This window comes from Cariama cristata, unplaced genomic scaffold (assembly GCF_000690535.1).
Source record: "Cariama cristata isolate BGI_N322 unplaced genomic scaffold, ASM69053v1 scaffold26105, whole genome shotgun sequence".
Lineage (NCBI taxonomy): Eukaryota > Metazoa > Chordata > Aves > Cariamiformes > Cariamidae > Cariama > Cariama cristata.
The window spans coordinates 44753-66211 of NW_009617365.1; the positions used below are offsets into that span (position 1 = coordinate 44753).

Genomic DNA, 21459 nt, shown 5'->3' on the forward strand with positions numbered 1-21459 from the left:
GGATTTGAGGAGAAAAGTATCTTAAAGTAGAATGCTCCACACTTACTATGAACAGAACAACATTTTCTAGGTTTAAATATCCCATACATATAAACTGTGTTGTCAGAAGTGACAGACTTAATTTTTGTATCTAAATTTTAGAGCACGTAACCACCAGAAGCCTGAAAAGAGGGTGCCTAATTTTATGCAGGACTTTGAGTCCCTTTCCTCTGGGCACAGAGAAGCTCACATAGCTCACCTGATGTAGGCAGAACTGGAGCAGAACACTGCCAACAGCGCAGCCACAACAGCTTCAAGAACTAAGTCAGCTTCCTGGGAGCATCACTTCACAGCTAAATAAATACCACAGCAGTGAGCTGTGGTTGCAAATACCTCAGGGCAGCTTTAAGCCTTTGCTAATACTCAAGCTGACACAAGTATATGCAACCAAGCTGCTGTCTTAAGTGTCTGCGCAGCAGGAGCATCAGTCTTACTGACTTTCAAATTACGCAGTTTGTCAGTATACTGAGGTGCTTCCAAAGGCAGGACTTAAATCTTTTGCAGAAATAGGCAAACTGTGTCCAGAAAAGTATTAGAACTATGAACCAAATAAAACTGACTGTGTGACTCAGTCACAGGCTGATTTAGTAACTGAAGTAAAATCTGGAAGTACCTGCACATGCTTTTCCCTAGTTGGATACACCATGAATGGGAGGTTCTCAAGCAGTGCCTCCAGTCAGATCTCTGTACTGATGGTTCAGGATTCATACCTAATTACCATATTTTCCAAGCACAGCACAGTACATCAACTAACAGACCTGTCCTGCAGAGGAATGTTGTGATACACATTGCTTTTCCTCAGCATTCAGAAAGTTGCAGGAGGTATAATACATAAGCAACCTATCTGCAACCATAAAGTTATGTTCAGGGTAAAATATTTAAAGTAAAAAAGGACACTTACTTTTCATGTTTCTGTGTGCCTATCCCCTTCTGCATATTTTCTTTGTAGAAACGCATGGAGGAGACTATACAGCCAGACACCCAGTAGATCATGATATTGGTGAGCAGATCATCCAAGTTAAACTTCCTGAATAGGTAAGGCCAGAGATTGCTTCGTTAGAACTGAACACCATTTTGCAGGGACTTGACTTTGGTTTGGTTGTAAGAAAAAAGTTACAGGAAAAAAACAGTTAACTTGGTTAAGAAAAGAGTTGGGAGGTGAAGTGTGCTACTCCTCCTCTGTCTGTCAGTGACCAATTAAGCATGTTCAAGGCTGTCAGTCAGACACAAACTGGGAAGTGACATTAACTCCTACGTGGAAGGCAGACTCCAACAAGCACCTTATGCTCCAGCATAGCCTTCTTTACTGTCCCTAGACTGGGAGGGTAGGAGCAGAAGAGCACATGGAACAGCTTGTGCCATTTATTATTCGTAATTTGAAATGCTACCATGAGCCTTCAATAGAGCCAACACATGCATGTTTTGTATCAAATTATTAGCTGTATGCAGTGAGAACATTCTATTCAAATCCATTGTCACCGGACCTTTTCCTAACATGCCCCTTCGCTGCATTTCTGCCAGGTACCTCAGCAATTTTCAAAGGGGACTTTTCAGATTTCTGCCGCACACTAAGAATGAGCCTTTATTAGCAAACGGTAGGTAGATGAAGCAATACTGACCAATCTAAAGCAAATTCATGGAAAGTATTAGTATTAAAATGAATCATGAGTTCTGTTTCCCAGCATCTTAATGTAGGTTAAACTTTTGGTTTTCTGTCCTGAAAAGAGTCTTCCACCTAAGTCAGTTTTTAAAACCCAGAAGTTGCAGGGTGTATATCTCTTCTAGGAGATCAAAGTGAGAAGGGAGTACATCAGCCTTCGCGGCCCATTTGCTTCTTTGCATGCTGTAGTACAACAGCACTGCACCATTTGTGGTCGCTACAGGCTCCCTAGGAGATGTGAGGTCATCAATTCAGACAAACTTCTTTAGCTATGACTCTGGGCTTAGTCACCTCATCCAAAATGGCCTAAGAGGAAATGCTTACCTCTCTAGTCCTCCATCCTCTAAATTACGGAATTCCAGATCAGTCCATGTAGAAAACTTCTCCAAGATGTATGCGGCCAGTCCTACAGGAGAGTCATTCAAACCACAGCCTGAAAAGGAAGAGGAAAATGTAACTAAAATTGCGATATCCAACTGCTGAACTCGGACTGTTATAGAAGCGGCCCATTATAATACAGGGTAGATAACTTTACAGAGCTGTTCTAGGAGCTGTGTTCTTAAATAGATAAAAAACCATAGTAGAACAAGTTGGAGCCATTTATTCTTGAATCATAAACTGATAATATCTGCAAACCAACAGGCTCTGCATTAGCTCACACTGTATGTTTTTTGAACTGATGTAACAGTATTGGATTTCTGCTGGCTTTTTTTTTTCTTGTAAGCTAATAAGATTAAGCTCTATGTGCCAAGTAGGGTTTGCTTCCATTAATCTGGAAGTTGTCATGTATTAAACAGCATTACAGGGCCAAACCCCACATGCTTACACATGACCAGGAGAATCTGCACCATGATCTAACAGCAAACACATTTTAAGGATTATTAGAAAGTCATTAAAGAAGAGCAAGGCTTTACTAAAAGATCCATCTTCTGAATTAGCAATAGCAAACTGCCTTAATGTAGAACAACATTTAATATACTTTTTATAGTTTGTTTTGCTTGGACAGAAAACACACCTGCACCTGAACTTTCCTAATACATGCTGGTGCTGTGAAATACATTAGGAAAAGCTTTTCCTGAGGAACAGCAGTACATTCGAAGTTGACCCATGCAAGCCAGCCTTCCTGAAAGATGCCTAACACTACAGCTAGCACAGTTTCATCAGTAATTGCTATTTAAACATGATAGTTAAAGTTCAGTTATCAAACAACTAATATTGATAACTGAATTACCAAGTGTTGGAAAAAGTACATTGAGCATGCTTTCCAGATCTCCAGAACTAGACAAGCAATAGCCTGTTCTCATGTACTTACTGTGAAGAAAGAAGAGTGCCGTGGTTTACATACAGGAAAAACTGACATTGATCTTAACAGTAATTTGACTACAGGTGCTGCCTGTTTGTCAGTTGAAAATGAACCCACAGTCCATGCAGGTTTCCCAAAGAATAAGTGTGAAATCAAATCCATGCAAACCAGTTTGATCGAAAGCCAGCTCTGAAGCAATCAAGAGTATAGTATATATATGTATCAAGAGCCAACTCTTCGCTTAGGACAGCTTGCAAGGTAGCCCCGTACCACCAGAAGTCTCAGGAAGACTGTGGTAACCTCCAGGGCTGTGCTTCTTGCAGCTACCTTACGCTCCCCTTCTTCAGAGTGTTTATCTCCTTGCAGAAGCCTGCCACCTGCTATGGTCCTCTCTTCTTTGTCCTCAAAATTGCAGAAATGCTTCAGCTCCCAAAACATGAACTGGCTGCTGGTTCCCAGCCTGCGCAGTCTGCTCTGACAGACGATGCGTTACTGGTAGGGACAAGAATCAGCCAGAAAACCATAGCAGAAGGAGCATGGCTAGGCATCTTCCAGCTACTAGCTTCCCTATCTTTTCTTAAAGCACAAAAGAAATTAGAGACTAGTAATTTTTAGAAACCAAAACTCAAAGGAAGCAAAATTTCTTAAAATCCATAAAGTTATCATTTTGCCTACACACTTTAAGAACATACCTGCTTCTGTAGGTAAGCTTATGGAAAATCATTAACAAATAGTTTCCTTAGCTATGTTTTTAAAAAAATCCACGAGTGAATTGCTGCTGCACTAGACTAAAATATATTCAATATTCTTGACTCCGTTGTTCAATTCAGTTGCAGAAGCCGTTTGTAAAATGGAAACACTTAATACTCAGATACTTACAGTAGTTAAGCAATCTGAGTGACTAGCTCATCTAGAAAGAACATTCATAGATACACTTTTTTTTTTCCCTTTAAAGTCTGCAAGTGATTCAGAACAATGAGGGGAAAATGAAATTTGATTTTACTTTTCAGGTATTACTTATCCCTATAAATAAGTTACATAGCATGCTGAGACAGCTAAAAGCTTCTTGTAGTTTACATCATTTGAATGTGATCCATTCTTTGTGAAGAAACTATCTTTTGTTCTCAGCATAGCTGCATTTGAAATAGAATTACAGTCCCCAGCAATAGCAGAAGTAGAAAAGTATTAAATTATTTTATTCACGAAAACTGAAAATGAGGTCAGTGGCACTTAGAGCATGCTCAGTTTTGATGTGCAGAGTTACAGCTTCTGCATCCAAGAGTCAGTGTAATGCTATATACCCATATGTAACCTTTGCTTGGCTACAGAAAAGGAGCCCACCTTTTAAAACCTCTAACCCTACTTCACTTTTCCTGAAAAAAAACTGATTTTCTGCATATTTTAAGCAGTATGTTTTGTTTCTGTGAAAATACAGCTAAAACAAACAGACTAAGTATTCTGAGCTCAAAAGGTTTTTTTGTTTGTTTATTTTACCAACAGTATCAGGCTTTGTAGCCTGTATGTGAGCGTAGCCAGACTCCAACAAAATCCTGTAGAGCCCTTTTTTCAAGAAGGGAAACATCCGCCTAACATCTTCATCCTGGAAACCGAAGAGCCCTGGAAGATAGCGGCCCAGCAGAATGGAGAGCAGGTGAACAAATCCCATGTTCGTAACTGAGGCTAGATTTAAATGGAGACCTTTCATATGGCTAAAAATAAAAACAGAAAAAGCCCCCACAAATTAACAAGAATTAAATGCGATTCAAAGTTGTTATATTTAAAATGTTATTAACAAAAATGGGCATACTTAAATTCTGACCTGCTAATTACATCATGACCTTAGCTGTACTTCGTAGTGTAGCTTTTCACACAAAAATGACAAGTCAAAGGGGCAGTGTCAGTAATGGGCACACACTCATGGGCACTAAGCCACAAATCCTCCTTTTGTTACAAGTACTTATTCCCACTCCAGACCCCAGTGGGGCCATTACAAAACTACTGCACAACTGTTTGAAAGAACAGGTATATAGTATAAACTAGGGTATGTAATTCTGAATCACTGTTTAACACTGAGCACTGAAGAGAGAAACTACACAGTGCTCATATGAGGACTTGGACAGGAGCTCTCAAGTGCACAAGAAATTACTATTCAAAGAATAAAACAGCTTTGCATGCCAATCATGCAGCACTGTACCCAACAGGGTACTCACCTCGGAGCTATTTGGGCCAGATTGGTGCAGATGAGCCAGCCCCAGTCACCACCTTGTGCATAGAACTCCCTGAATCCCAGTCTGAGCATCAATTCGTAAAAAATAGAAGCGGCACTTACAGAATTAAAGTCTGCATTAAAAAAAAGAACAGAACACTGTTGCATTAATTCCAGCTACACTTCTGACTGTGCAGCATTTATTCTCCCCATAAAGGCAACATGCAAATTCCTAAGAAGCCTCAAGTCCATTTTTCCTTGCCTGTCTGACAGACTATACGGAAGCCCTTGTCACATCATCCAGGCAAGGTCTGGAGAGCAAGCAGAACCCACGAGGAGAACGTCCAGCCTTTGTTGCAGACTAGTGTTGTCCTAACCCCACCAGTTGTTCACGCACTTGCCCCATTAAAGGGAGTCCGGCAACCCCTCAAACTGATGTCATACTCCAGCTGAGCCCTGTCAGAGGCACTGAGCATTGCCCAGGGAATGTTTCCATTTTGTCTACTGTAAGCAGTCTCATCTTCATGATAGCTGGAAACTTTAAGTTTCCACTAGTAATGCACTTCTCCACTTCGCTAAACGCTGACCACATAAATCATAACCAGGGAAGAAGAAAAAAGCAAAACCAATCTTCCCCGCATCATTCACCTGCACACATAATTAAATACTAAACTCAGTATCACTTTAAATACTACCTTGCTCCAATTTCTTGCAGCTTGTGTTTGTATAATTCAGAGCACAAGCTGAACAAGCAGGTATTTGGCGGCAATCTACCATGTAGATACGTGAATTGATTTGTTTCAACTGTTGCTCCTCACTGACCTGTGTAATGCTGTTGAATATGGATTCAAAACACCCAAAAGGAACAGTAACAAACTAAGTTGACTCTTCCTGCTCACCCACAGAACACCCAAAAGGAACAGTAACTAAGTTGACTCTTCCTGCTCACCCACACACAATTCATTGACTCAATTACAATTCACGAGTTGTCACTTCATAACTTTTTATAGTCCTTTGTAAATTATCTATATATTGCTCCTGAAACTAATGAATGATGTCACCTGAAGTCACACTCTTATCTCCCTCTTCCTACACAACACCAGGATCTTTGTTTCTACACTGGGAAAACAAAAAGTGCCAGGAGTTACTGTTCTGCTAACAGGGGCTCTCTTACTGTGAGACTAGGCTTGTGTTAGTTCAGTTTCTCCTCATACATACCTTTTTTGTGGGGTGCTTCTGAGAAACCATAACCAGGGATAGATGGGCAAATGACTTCAAAAATGTGTTCATCACTGAGGCCATGGCTTGCAGGATCCGTCAGGAGAGGGATAATTTTGTAAAACTCGTAAAATGAGCCAGGCCAACCATGAACCATTAATAATGGCTTTGCAGACTGGCCCTCAGGCAAACGAGGAGGCTTTACGTGAACAAAATGGATATCGATGCCTGTAAAAATAAAATAATTAATTAACATGCCCAAATTTACCATGACACTAAAACTAACCACAGAACAGATTATGAATAAATCTTTTCAGAAGTTCTTTTTTGGTGAGCGTGCAAACATGCTGCACTTCTCTGGATCCATTTATCCAAGGACCTTAAAGTACTTTATAATGGGCAATTAAGCATCACAGCAGCCAAATGAGGTTGGTATATTTCTGTTTTAAAATAAATTGGCAAATTAAGACATAGAAGTGAAGCAATCTACTAACGGTAACACAGTGACTCACACAGCTTAAAGGCAGAAGAGACGATTACATCATTTAGTCCAAGTGCCCTTAAATTTTACTCAGACATCCCTACATGGCACCAGATAGGCTTCAGCCAACCACAGATTTTTCTTCCTGAAAGGCATATAATTGCAACTTGAAGGCATCAAGAGACAGGGAATCCAGCAGCTGTTTGTTTGGGGGCGTTAATCGCTTTCCTTGTTTTCTGCACACCATACTTTCCATTTGAACATGTCTGGCTTCTCTCTCCAGCCATTGATCCTAATGTTACAGCAAAAGGAATTTAAAAAGCCTTCAGTAAGTATTCTCTGTCTGCGGAGGCCTCCCATAATCAAGTCACACATCTTAACTGCTGATAAACCAAATCACGCTGAATCAAGGATTTGAAAAAAATGCCTTGCTAAAAGAGAGTTAAAGTGTTCAATTTTGTAGTTCTTTTCTACCTTTTGTCCAAAGCTTTCAGTATCTCTTTAAGTGAGTAAACCAGAACAGGAAACTGTGTTCTAGTACTGGTCTCCTCATCGTTAAGTAAAAAGGTAAATACTGCAATCCTATTTCCTTTGTGATCCTCACACTATGCAAGCAGTAGGCTTTGCACAGCATTACACTAGTTGCTTCAGGTGAACTGCTTTTCCTCAAGCCCATTCAGGGCTTCGCTTTCCAGGAAACCATAATTTGTTCTTAGAAGAGCCTGAATGCTTCATTTCTTGATGTATTTAAGCACATTTTACTCACATCAACTCCAACTCACCAGCAATCCCACCCTCTTTTACCAACTGAGATTTCCCCATCCTTGACAATTCTGTGGATTTCTGTATTCTCTGAAAAACTTTCAAGTGATGACAGAAGCTAGGAATCTGACATATGGCATGTTTGATCTTGTCTTTTCATGTCTCATCTCTGTAATCATTCCTAACGTTGAAATTTCTCTTCCTATTGCTATACGTAGTGCATTGTCCTTATCTTCTTTTCCCTTTTTTTGTCTCAGATGATACATTTTTTTTCCCCCTTTTTTAAGGGAAGACTTTTTCTTTTATCCTTTTCAGCACTAACCATGTTGTATACATCTAAATAAAATCTTTGTGTTCTAACCACTGTAACAACTGTTTAGTGTCCCAAATCCATGTAATATTATGGTGAACTGCCCCATTTGAAATAACGTACAATTATGGGTGCAAGGAAAAACATAATAGCATAATCTCGAGTTTGAATTTTGCCATCATGAGAGACAATTGCCTGCTGTGCTCTAAATCTACAACTGTACCCCGCAAATGACCCAAGCACAGCCCTCATTCAAGCATTTAAAACGTCCAGTTTGACCAAGCTCCAGCACCAGCAGACCTTAGCTGAATGGTCTCTTTCAAAAGGTATCTGTGCTTTGAATGAAAAGACAAACCGTTCACTCACACCTGGCAGCCCATCAACCTCAAAGGAAAGGCATTCGGCATTTCTAGGCCTATGAATGCTTGAAATGGTGCAGCAGAGCACATCGGCCCTGCCAAGCAAGGACAACCTGAGCAGCCAGAACGCCCAGCTGAGGGCTGCCAGACTGATGGCATCACCATGACAGCAGCAGCTGGGGAACTACATGGAGCAAGAGAAGGCAGCCGTGGGTATTTTTGCATGATTGCATGCAAGTCAGGGAACATGTGTATGTCTTAAGAGCCAGTTCCATTTCCAAATGCTTGTCCTTGGCTCTTGTTAACACCAGCTGACAACCCACCCATGCACAAGGGAATTCCATTTGTCATTCCTTGTCCTAAAGGCTTCAGTTACGACGGAGATTCTCACTGCTTCAGCAGCAATGCAGCGATCCACGCCACGGCAGCCAGGAAGGGAAGGCCCATGCGACACAACCATGGCATTCCTACCACCGAGATCCCCTGTAGACAACATTACGTATTACTGTTTATTTTTTAAGGGAAAAAGCCACACACCTTGAATTTTAGTTTTGAATTGTGGGTACTTGTTGAGGACTTCAACTTGTTTCTTCCAATTGAACTGGTTTTTCCAGTAGGAAACAACCTTCCTGAGATACACCGAGTTAATCCCATAATGGAAACAACTGTTCTCCAGTGGCTCAGTGAATCGAGCCTGGTCAAGCCTCCTAAATAAGTCCTACAGGGAAAAAGAAAGAAGAGACATTACAAACACTTGTGTCTGCCATTTTGGGCTCTTCTGTGCATGGTTTCTAGTTATTCCCAAGTGAAATGAGAACAATGAAAATAACATCTCTAATGACACCTGTGCATTTTGCTAATGCTCCATCAGCTGTTTCAATTCTTTTTCTCCTCCAGGTGGCTGCGTTCCTCTTCCATTTACAGCTGTTCTTAACATTTTCTGTGTCTTTGTTTTGCAGGGCTGGCCAACCTGTTTGCTAGGCTGATAACCAGAGAGGACAATACCCTCTTCTGACAGAACTGTGGCTTCGCAGTTTAAGTCTTGTGGCCTTTCCACCGTACTTTGTTCCCCAGGTTACCTGCAAGCCCAACCTCACAATCAATGGATGGATCTGGCCCAAACCTTTTGCTTTCCTCCCCAAACCAAAGGGCTGGATGCCTTCACTGGGAAATACTCTGAAGGATTTCGTGTGGACACGCAAGTTGGTGAAACTAGATTGGAATTAAAGTTTCCCAATCTAGAATAACTATGAAAGTGACCTTCCCACTGCACTTCAAGGTTACAGAGGATGCTGATGATACTGCAAAATCAGTCCAAAATCACTCAGCAGGGAAGGACAGCCAACAGCCCCTTCCTACTGCAAACAGAACCACAGAAGAGTTGAAGGTGGAAGGCAGGTCTGGAAATCTAATCCTGCTCAAACCTCTGTGGGCTTTAAACCTGAACAGCATTTTCTAATACAGTGAGAGAGATAACTGTTACTCTGATTAAGATGAGTTAGGTGTATGCACTGGCTCATGCCTCATGCTGAACAGGCAGTCTCAGTCTAGGCAAGACGTTAATATGTAAGCTCATTGTTTTGGCATTTAAGATGTATACAGAAAGCATGGATTTTTTAAATGAAGTTTTTAACATGTCTTTACATACATGCTTTTTGACCATGCTTGACACCTTTTAAAAAATGTTTTAGTAATGTAATCTAGCATAACTTTAACTCCTAGTTTATGTAAGAATATATATAGAAACAGAGTTTTCTACTGATGGATTATGTTGCAGTAGTTGTCATAATACAGAACTGCATGTTTCAAAAACATCTGTAAGTTAGAAATTATCTAGCTTTGTGTCTGCAGCGTAAAGGGAAAACACATTGGAGATCAATGTCCATTGATATTACTAAGGAGGGCAAACAAAGTGTTAAAAAACCCAGGCCTTACTGAGAAAACAGGAATCCATTATAAATGAGTAATATGACCAATCTCACGAGTACTGTTTGAACCAGTACTCCACACAGATCTAGGAAATTGTGCAACCCCTGACAAACACACACAATCAAAATCTTGCTATCCAACAAATTCTGCAACGTATGTGTTTACTGTAATTACCACTGTGGTATCAGTGTTGACCAAAGTAGATCATTAATTACAGAAGAATCAGCATCCAACACAGCTGCAAACAAAGCAGTCAAGAAAATGAGATATTCATAATTGCTTTTGAAATAAAAAGAAAAAAGAGACATTGTTCTTATTCCGGTCTACACAATCAAACTGAGGAAGGTGCACAAACAGAAACACAGAGTTGAGTCATCTGTAATATGATTTTTATGTTTATTGGCTTTAGAGAGGAGGTTTATTTACTAAAAATCTTGCAACAGCCAGCTGAGAATAAAATTGTATAGCAGGATGTGAAATCTGCCTATCCATACCTATCTTCTGAAGTACTGAAAAATCCCTTCCTCCAAGCCCTGGACATCATTGCTTATTCTCATAAATGTAACTATTGATTCGATTTAAAAATTACTTCCAAACAAGTTTTGCATTTATTTGGTCATTTCTTACTTCTCTCTCCCCAGTATAGAGATTTGCTTACGCTCAGCTCTTCTTCTGTAGTTTCCACCTTAAATGGCCAAATAGTTGTATCTTCTTCAGCGTCAGGCTTTTGTCCCTTGCCCCACCATCCCTCTTTGAAGGGTAATGTCTCTTCTTTCTTCTTAGAAAGCAAGAAGTAAATGATGACTGTCCCCAGAACCAGGAGTACTTCGAGCAGCATAATGCCTGCAAGAGAAGAACAGAATTCTGGTAAGCCCAATCAGATAGTTCAGAGATGTGCGAAGTCCTTACAGAGGTCTTTGTAAAGACTATAGAGGTTTACTCGCTTTTTAAGATAGGATTTGACCTACATGATGTTCTACCACTGATAGGATATCAACACTTCTGTAAAATTTCAGAAATAAGATGTTTTAACCTATGCAACTCAAATGGGGAGAAATTAAGTGTTTTAGATAAAAGACATTTAGTAAAAACAGAACTCAAAGCAAGTCAAGAGATCACGGGACTTGGTAATTAAATAGTCCTCTGATAAAACACGTCACATTGGCTTCCTCAGTGGCTGCTGATTGCTGCTAAACTTCAACAGTAAAGGCGATGACTGTGGATATAATTCAAGTTTAATGCTTTCTCTTCCTCTGAAGCTCTAGATTTTCCACAAATTCCAAAGCAGAGCATCTCTTCAGTAAGGCTCACACATCTATTATTATAGATTTGGAGGGGGAAAAAAAATCCAAGACGTATATACGGAATAAAAAGTGAAGGGCGTGAGAGCAGCCACCTTGTACCTCCCCATCAGCCTGGGGGAGTGGGGCAGGGATATATTTGCACAACCCTTGAACAGCAGTGCAAAGGGTACAAGGACCTTCCCTTTCTTTCTCCCTCTGAACTGTTTTAAAGAGAAAACAAAAGACTACATGCATGCTGTCCTGGCTCTGAAATGCCCTTCCCCCAGCAATAAAAGTCTGTCAAAGTGAAGAACAACCTGATTTCACAGCATATCTGCATAACCCAACTGCAGGGGTGTTATGCTTTAGTCAAACAGAACACCTTAACAAAAAAACCCACAACATTTTGAATATATTTGAACTGTTTAATGCTGCAAGTAGAAAAAATAGTTACTCGGACTCTCTTTAATTATTAATGTTTCAAGCATCCCTTTAAGTAACCTTATAAGGTCGTTTGGGGAACAGTACTATCATGATTTTAATGTATAATTTTAAAGAATGTTGTGTTTCAAACACTCATTTGCTGGGGAATTAATAAGACAAAGTATTTAAAAACTTCTGTAGGGCAAGCATTGTTTATGGCACAGAATAATCTTCATTCTCTGCAGAGCCAGGAGGTTTTGTTGGTTTTGCTGCTGCAGAGTAATTTGATGCTCTGAAATTGCTCAAAGTGTCAACAGAATAGACCAAATTTATTCCTGGATCAAAACAGGAATTGTAACACAAGTTAACGGGAGTTCACATGATTATAACAGGAGTAAAATTGACCTGTCTTGTAAGTGCGTTTATGTGATAGGCCACATTTTAGTCAACCTCTTCAGTTTAATTTTCTAATGGCTGACAATAAATAAATACATAAATGAAATGGCCAAAATAAGCACCCGCTAAAACTTCTGTACATAAGTCGGGCACTATGCAGACAGGACAGCAAGCTACAAAAGTCTATTGCTTACATGTGCAAGCGTTACAGCCTTGAAAAGTGCCTTAATCTTTGGAGGCTAGAGAAATGGGAATGATAGGCACTGAAAGAACTTGATCTGTTTATTTGTTTCACTAGTCCTTCCATAATTTTTGGTGTTTGAGGAGGCACTAGTTTTTCTCCACAATGTTCTCTGGAGCACAAGACAACAATCTTTTCCCACCTCCACTATACTCAGACCATAGCTTACCCCAGAATTAAAAAGTTTGTCCAATTTCAGCTTGCCTCAACACATAAACCAATGCAGTCTAGGAGCCTCCAGAGCACAATTAAATTTTACTGCAAAGCAGAACTGGAGGGGCTTTTAGAAACCTCAAAGCACTTTACATAGAAATAATACCTACCACAGTATTTAATAGCATTTCTATTACTAACTCTTCACAGAGAAGAACAGCAATTTCCCCGAAATCACAGCACAACTCGGGCCATGTCTAGACTACAAAGGTTCGGCAGTATGTTTACAAAGCTCTGCGACAAACAGCCATGCCAAGAGAAAAGAGAGCTGCTGTCCGTGCCAGCCCCGTTGTTCAGGCAGGATGGCTGGGGTACCTAGAAAAACAGAGGACTCGTTCTCCTGGCTTATGCTGTATCAGCACCATGGCCTGTGCCAACACGGTGACAGAGGCACAGCACCTAACCCAGAACTGCTTTCCCCAGGAACAGAATCCCAGCCCATTCTCTAGCAAGAAACTCGTATGTTCTAAGTCACTGGAGTACCCAGATCTACTTTCTGCTTCCCCAGTCTGCTCTCAAAGAGACTTGAGAAATGAGAATTTTTGCAGCAGAAGACATGGGAGGGATTGTGTGCAAACATGCGTATTTTGCATTCGCCCTGCACTCTGCGTTCAAAGAATTCGCTATGTGAAAAAATAGCCATTTTTGCAATTAATTCCAAACAGACTTTACAATGAGCTTGTTTACAACGCAGCAATAAACACCAAAATCGATTTCAGGTCTCACAAAAGTTGTCTTCTATCGCACAGAATTGGGGCTGGTGACAAATCGATTTGCATGAGATGTCATTTTGACTTGGAAGAAGCTGCTTCTGATACTGCTTGGATTGTTTTTTGCTAACAGAGAGAGATCCCAAGTTGCTTTCTGTATTCAGTATCTCTCAGTTCCCGTGAAAGTGCCTGTAAAATTCCTGATTACAACAAACACAAGAGAGTCTAGAGCTCCAACTATGCTACATTTTTTTTCTGAGTGCCCAGGAGGAAGAAAAAGGGCAAAGTGCGTCAGCAATATTTTAACTTGCACCAGTTCATAGCACACTCACAGGGATTGTTTTGCTAGTGATGAGTTAGTGGAATGCAGCATGCTCCTACCAACCTCTCCAGCCTGTGCTGAGAGGAGACCACTTACAGCAAATGCACTCAATGATTTCCCAAGTTTGCTATTCAAGCTAGTTCTCTAAACCGCCTGTGTGTTATTTGAACAGCACAAAGCAGCCTCAGTCGTGACGCATCTGCACCAGAATTTCCTCTGCTAATCACTACTGAGATGTGTTGCAAGATGGAAGTTATTAGCCCTTTACGCTTGTTCCATGATACAGCAATACAGCACCACAAACGGGGAAGGAGAAACAGGTACAATAAATTTTTTCTATACTTGCAGTTTTCAGAGATGTAAACAACAAAGTGCTGGTGTTTTATTCTCTGAAGTCTCTTGATGCGACTGTGCTGGCATGTTCCCTTTATAAATGACTACTTCAAAGGGAGTCATGTTTTGGTTTGGCTTTTTCCTCTTTTTATGCAACCAAAGGCAAGACCTTAGAAGGAAATATTTCCATTTATTCCACGGTCAAGTACTTAGGCTCCAAGAGTTTGCTCTACCCCAGGCGGATACTGTTTGCAGACTGCACTCAAATACCTTAGACAGTACTTTTATCCTAAAGAGTTCAAGGAAGAATATTTTTGTTTTGCTACTTTAAAAACATGTTTTGAAAGAAAAAATGTTGAAATGCGATGGATCCAGTAAATAGCCCAAAGACTAGCTTCTCTTGAAGAAGGCCAAGTGTATCTCAAGAAATGTAGTTTGCAAAAAAACCCTAAAACTTTCTTACAGTATCTTACTGCTCCTTATTGAAAACACTCTTGATTTTCAGCATTTTTTGCATTTTGATTTGCACTGTCCTCTGTTGATGCATTAACAGCAGAGTTAACAGCTCCATAGGAACAGAGCAATTACTATTTACATCAAAGCTATGTGCTGTCTCATGCCATGTCTTCATCAGTATCCAGTAACAGATGCCCCAGAGAACAACGCTATTTATTTTTTAGAGAGGTCATCTATGAAACAGCTTAATGGTAAAAATCCCCATCTAGTTCCACTAGTAATCATCCACCTTTGCCTTGCAGCTTTAGAATCCATCTGAAACATGGTATTAGAGAAATAGGCAACGGGAAAGACTTTCAGCCTAATGTCTGGAAACCCGTTTTGGCCCAAACGTTATGCAACCCTGCATCTATGGCTTGAATGATGCACAATACCCACAACTCCGAGCGGTGCTGTGAAACCCTACCAGTGCAAAACAGCTAGCATGGGGGTGAAGCAAAAGCTGTAAGAGACCACACTGCTTTCGGGCACATGCCAGAGATTATCATGGTTTAGAGTTAATAACACAGTCTGACACTGCCAGATACAAGGTTTATCGATTAATAATTACTCAGCAGGAGAAATAACAGCTCAGTTTAGAGGCGATGTTTCCATTTATTTTTGTTCTGATACATAAACTCCGCCATTAGGTTTTACTGAAAAGCACCCCTCCGTTGCAGCGTCTCTGTTTACAGATCGGTTTGCCTGAAGAGCAGCAATTGCAGGTTACTCTTCCCAACAGATCTGAAGGAAAAAGCACGCACTGAAGGACTTCAAAAACTCATGGCACCTGTAGCAGGGTCCCTTAGCACTGGCAGCCTAAAAGGGACTAAGACACAGCACAGTCCCAGAAACTTCACCCTCAGTCTACATTTTACCATCTCCGGGCATCACATTTTTGTCATTACGTAGCACCAGAAACAGAAAACCATGAAGTCAAAGACATTTGTATAAGAAAAGCTTACTATTTATGTAGTTTATGGAGCATTATGATAAGCTTCAAAATAGCTTAGCAACGCAGAAATTGCTTTGCATACAACTGATAACATCTCCCAGGTGAGCATAAAATGATACATTAACATTGTAGGAAAGGAGGAGGGGTAGGCATCCATTGAAATAAAGCGTCCTACGCAGGGAATCAAATTAAAGACAGGAAATACAAATCCAACAGAGTTTCTGGCTTGTCTTGATAAGAAATTTAACATTTACATTTTTTATTGTCATAGGGAGGTGGCACACAATGCTATCTCCAAAACAGCAGGAAGACATGATATCATTCTGTTCGACAGCCTTTTCTAGACTGTTCACAATCAGAAATTAGCCAGTACAGCAGGAACCTAATTAGAAGGCTACACGCATGGAAAGAGGTCACCTCCCCAAAGAAGGAGAAACCATGGCCTCTCCCAGGAGCGGGGCACGCCGCATGCAGGATGGGGTCGGGGGTACACCTCCATCACCGCCGAGGCAGGCCCCACACCTGGGGCAGCGAGGCACAGCTCCCTTGCAGCTCTTCCTCTGCTTTGCCCCTTAGACAACAGTAACAATCAAGAGCAAGCCAATTTCAGGCTCTGAGGGTACCTGCATGCATCACCCAGAACATGTACTTACAGCAGTTAGTCCTGGAGGCACTTCATTCCAGGGGAGTAGTTGCGCACCTTATACAACATATTCCCACCTAATTTTTCCTGTGATACCATGACAGTCAAGTGTTACCATCTCTTCAGTGCTACGCTGAAATCCGACAAGCAAGCATCAAGCCTAGCTAAGCATAAAAGAAAATTAGTATGGGACTAAGTTCACTGTTACCCTCGTCGCCTCACCCAGAGGCAGCATGTTTATGCAACCAGTGGCCGGTCAAAGCTCATATCACAATCATAATTTAAAATACTGCATACCACATTTTTAAGAGAAAGATACTCAATTTACAAGAACACATATTTAAGCAACATTACTTGCTCTTTCAAATCCATGCCCAATACATTGTCATGTGCTGCTTAAAAACGTCTTGTTTATCTCAGTTTTCCTTATTTTGCTCTCATTATGCTTGAGTGAACCCACTTCCTTCAATGAGTCTAAAAAAAAACACCTTTGGGCTACATAAATGCAAACAGACCTAGGATCTGTGTCATGCCCATTATTGTGACCTAATGACTATGTGCACAATTCAGGGGAAAGGAGATCTGCTCTCCATCTGCAATAATTTCTGTTTAGGACTTTACAGACAGAAAAGATGCCGAAGATCCTTAAATCAGCACTGTTCAGTCATGATAAGGGTGAAAGAACTGCTTAAACTTTCATAATAATGCATTTGATATCTACAACATTAAATTCCCATCACACAAAGACTTTATCCTATTTATCCTGTCCAGCCTTTACCCTATTTAATGACCCTCAAATTCCAACAATAACAACAGAAGTTTTTTGCACGCATGCAGAGAAGCAACAGCAGCCTGGCATACAGCTTGGGGGTGAGCACAGCTGAAAGCTGAGTCTCCTAGACAGAGCTCTCACAAATCACGTTATAGTTAAAAAAGGGAAGGACATCATGCCAGTAAAGAGTTTTTAAAACAGTTCTTAGCCACTGTCCAGCCAATTAAATGACACAGTCCAGTAAAATAGACTCTAAAGAACACCTCGAGCTGTATTTCAACATTTAATTTCTAATGTCTGAAAAGAAACTATGAATAGCACATTGTTTTGTTTTCCCTTCCACCAGAGTTTCTAGCAATAATGAGGTTAACCTCCTCATCCTATGCCAGTATCTGCATTTTACAGAGTGGGTGGAAAAAAGTGCAGATGAACCAAAAGAGTTAGATATTACAGATAAGGAAATGAGATCGAGGTAATTGTTCCTCAGGCCTTAAGGGAAATTCAGGCACTATTTTTAGCTTTACCAAATCCTGCAGTACTAAAGAGTAAAAGGTTGCCTTCCTCCTCTGCCACGGTATTACATCCAATGTTTTGCCCAGACTGATCTCTAGGTAAGACTCAGATTCATCCCATACAGCACGTGTCCTTCTGTTTACTGGGGGATTTTCCATTACTCTAATTCTCTTAAGATTCTTCCGTGAATCAGAGAGAGAAAGCTTTACAAGCTTTTTGTATGAGCACTGTTAGAAAACTGTGTTACTAAAACCTTTAATTATTAACACATGCAGAATTGATGTGTACATGGTGCCTTGGGGGGGGGAAGAGTGCACACAGTTTGAAATCTTGCACCCCAAAGTATGCAAGAACAAAGTACACGACAATCTTTCAGCTAAAAGAAGGTGTGGAGAAAGAAATGATGACTATTAAAGACTGCCAGAGGAAATTTCTGGCAATCTGCAAGACAGTAAGATGAGGTGCATGATATAAATTTAAATTAGGATCATGACTCCAAGTAGTAAGGGCAGCATGAATGAAAACATATATGAGAGTGTAAAAAAAAAATAATAATATTTTTTTAATAAATTGTGACTATGGAAACAGGAAGAGATAGAAACTTGTTATCTCTCTCTGAAGACTTCATTCTCAAAGAGAGAAGGAACCTTAAATGATGAGAGAGGAGGGGAACAGATGGTAGTCATCATTTTCTGTCAAATAACTGCAACACCAAAAGGATGTGCCAGAGTAAACATGTAACAAGAACAATTCTTGCTACTTCATCTCTCTCTTAATAATAACTGAACATTTAAGTTCTCTTTGGATTTAATGGCTTCATCTAGAAAAGTGCACTACCTCTACCCACCAGATTAGAGCAATTAACACTCGTGATGAGGCATCCAAGAGGACTACGTCCTTCAACAGAGCTTTATTTCTGATTCATAATACATAGCCATTTAACCTGAAAGAAAGACCCATCTTCTATTAGACAGCAAAGCACACCCAGGGTACAGGTGCAGTGGGCAGCCAGGGCATACAGAACAAACTGGTAGAGCAATAGTTATGTGTCTTCACTGCAGCGTTCAGAAGGAAAAACAAAACCAAATCAAAAATATCAACTGCTGAGTGCAATAAATATGAGAAGAATTGCTTGAGGCAGAAAAAGAATGAAAACAAAAAGTTTGCTGAGTCTTTACTTGTCTTGTGGATTACACCTAATCATCTCCAACAGAGATGTTTAAAAAAGAAACCAAAACACCAAACAAGTTGGAGGAATGTCAGAGAACAGCTCACTTTCCAAAGAAGAAACCTAGAAAACAGCTCCTGTTCTTTACCCCAGTATGATCCCTCCATAACCACGATCACAGATAATTTCCTCATTCTAGCAAATGCATTAGAAGACAGCATCATACACTATTGAAAAAAGTAACTAACAAAGCATGAGTACCACGATTCCCACAAAAATATTCCCAGCCCTCCAATCAGAAAGTATTTAATCAATAACAATAGGCTTAAATATACATATCAAAGCTGATAATGCTGTTTTAAAACAAACAAACATAAACCCCACGGTATATGCAAATCATTGTGTTAGCCACTCTGCTATATCTAGCATGACCAAGATATTAAAGCAAATGCCATTTTAGAAGCAGATTTTTGTGCTTTACTATTTACGTAAATACCCATTTACACACACAATGATGCTTTTAATTAAAAATAGTATGTTCAGAGGAAGAATCCAGGACTTTTTCAGTAGTAGTATTCAGAAGGGAAAAAAGTATTTTCAGCATTAATTACAAGCAGACCAAAGCTCTTCAGAGAGCAGCAAGAAGCTCTACTTTCCAACTGACTTTTCTTTAGGGACTTACAGAGTAATTAGGGATCTATTTGCCACATTTGGAACTTGCACATTAAAGAAGACTGCCCTGGTTCTGGGATTGTGTGTCACATGAAGAAAATACTCTTGCAGGCTCAACAATGCAGTGCACACACTACCACAAAGGTAAGGCTTTACCTCTGCTTGTCTGGCCACAAAATTTGAATTCTCCAACTATAATACAAGAAATGTGTATAGGAATATGTAAGATAATCAATTCATTTTTCCTAGAGCTATAAGCTATACTTCACCTACCATGCCCCATCCCTGCCCTGCTGCTTCTCCGCTGACAAATTACTTGACAAACTATTACTGAAGAAACAAGAATTTCTGGGAGTATTACCATTCTAGAATTATTAACCCAAACTTTTTTATTTACCTTTTGTAATTACTTAGAACAAATTGGCCATGTATATTCTACTAAGAAGCCTGACCTTGTTTCACAGTGCTTACCATACTAAAACATTGCAGTTCTATGTCTAAAAATACTAGGTAAGTACGAAAGCTTTGCTGAAACCCTAGATAAACAAACAGGCTGAAAACATGGTATTACCCTACAGATTGACAAATGTATAGCAGATGAACAGGGGGGAAAAAAGGCCTTTTAAAACATCTAGTAATTCCAAACCTATTTTGGGCAATTCATACAGATTGTATGTGGATTCTGGCTGCACTGGTTATTACCAACTGTGGTCTATTTCAAATTATTTACTTCAACATCATGATTGCCCCTATGGAAAAAATAACAAACAAGTAGAGTTTAAGCAAATCATACACAAGTTTTTATATATGAATTCAGACTGGAAATGATGCAGAACAAAGAGTCACGAACTTGACACTGTGCCAGGAACTTCCCCACAAAGACTTCAGCTCTGACAAAGATCTAAACCTTGTCCTTGGACAACTTCAGCTGTAGATTGATTTTCAAAGCTGCCTAATTGCTTTTGGTGCCTATCTTCCATCGATTTTCAGTAAGCATTAGCAATTTGTGCACTCAAGTCCCAGTTTTAGCTTACTTCAGACAGGAATAATAGCCATTTCAGAGGAGAAGCACGGCATCTCAAAAGAACAGTGCCAATCAAAATACTAACCACACATTTGTGGCTGTGTAAGTAAATTTGAGACAGTGGCTTCTAAGACTGATCCTATCTTGCAGGTTCACCTACATAACCAGGCAAGTTTTGTTATTTTAGATAAAGCTATGCTACAAAATAAGGGAAGAGAGAGCAGCCTAATTCAATAGAATTGGAAAATTAAGCAACGTACTTGATTATGATAGGTTTCAACCACAGGGCAAAGTCAAAACCCCAAATGAATTCTGACAAACTGAGCCAAACTTGAGGACCGAGTGCGTCATTTGCTTAGTCTTTGCAGATTGCTCAGTTATGCAACAAAATACGGTCATTAAACTTAAAAGGTTTTCTTCTCATGCCTAAAATGCTTGTTCAGCAAAAGGAACTATGTATATGGTATTCATTCAAACAATTTTCAGGTTTGGCAAATGACCCATAAACCAAGGAAAAAAAAAAAAATGTTCAATTTCATATCCCCACTTAGAGACGAGTTAAAAAAAAACCAAAACCCTAAAAAAAACAAAAAGAGACTAAACCATTTATATGTCAATAGTTAAATCCACTTACTGTAACTAAAGCAGGACCTGGCCAGATTCCCCGTTAACGCTAAGTAAAATTGTTGTTTCCCTAGGTATTGCCAGCAGTAAGGCCAGCTTATCAGGAACCTTAAACTGGACAAACAACCCCAGCTCCAGCAAGCTGTCGGGGAACGTCACATCTGCTCTCCCCCCAGAAAAGCTGATTAGGGCCTTCCTGTTCCCAAAATCAACCCAAAAAATCCCCACCCAGCCCATTGCTATTATTCAGACTTCAATAATACCCATTGTTAATAATATTTTGATACTACCAGCTGGCCGAGGGGCACACACTCTTTAAAACAATGGTATTTAAGGCACGCAGGCACAGAGCCCACTTCCAAGAGTCCCCACTCCTTCTCTCTCGATGTTCAACCTCTGCAGGCT

General features: G+C 40.1%; 1 protein-coding gene across 1 annotated transcript in view; it reads right to left on the bottom strand.

Moving 5' to 3' along the window:
- Positions 1–11108, bottom strand: part of EPHX1 (epoxide hydrolase 1, microsomal (xenobiotic)) — a 12087-nt gene extending 979 nt beyond the window's left edge. Inside the window, exons 1-7 of the mRNA XM_009700516.1 lie at positions 10926–11108; positions 8876–9056; positions 6427–6654; positions 5213–5342; positions 4497–4711; positions 2024–2132; positions 941–1066 (exon numbers count right to left, since the gene is read on the bottom strand). Coding sequence (XP_009698818.1) covers positions 941–1066; positions 2024–2132; positions 4497–4711; positions 5213–5342; positions 6427–6654; positions 8876–9056; positions 10926–11105 — 1169 coding nt within the window. The 5' untranslated portion in view covers positions 11106–11108. The remainder of the gene's footprint in view (positions 1–940; positions 1067–2023; positions 2133–4496; positions 4712–5212; positions 5343–6426; positions 6655–8875; positions 9057–10925) is intronic.
- Between the last annotated feature and the right edge of the window lie 10351 nt (positions 11109–21459).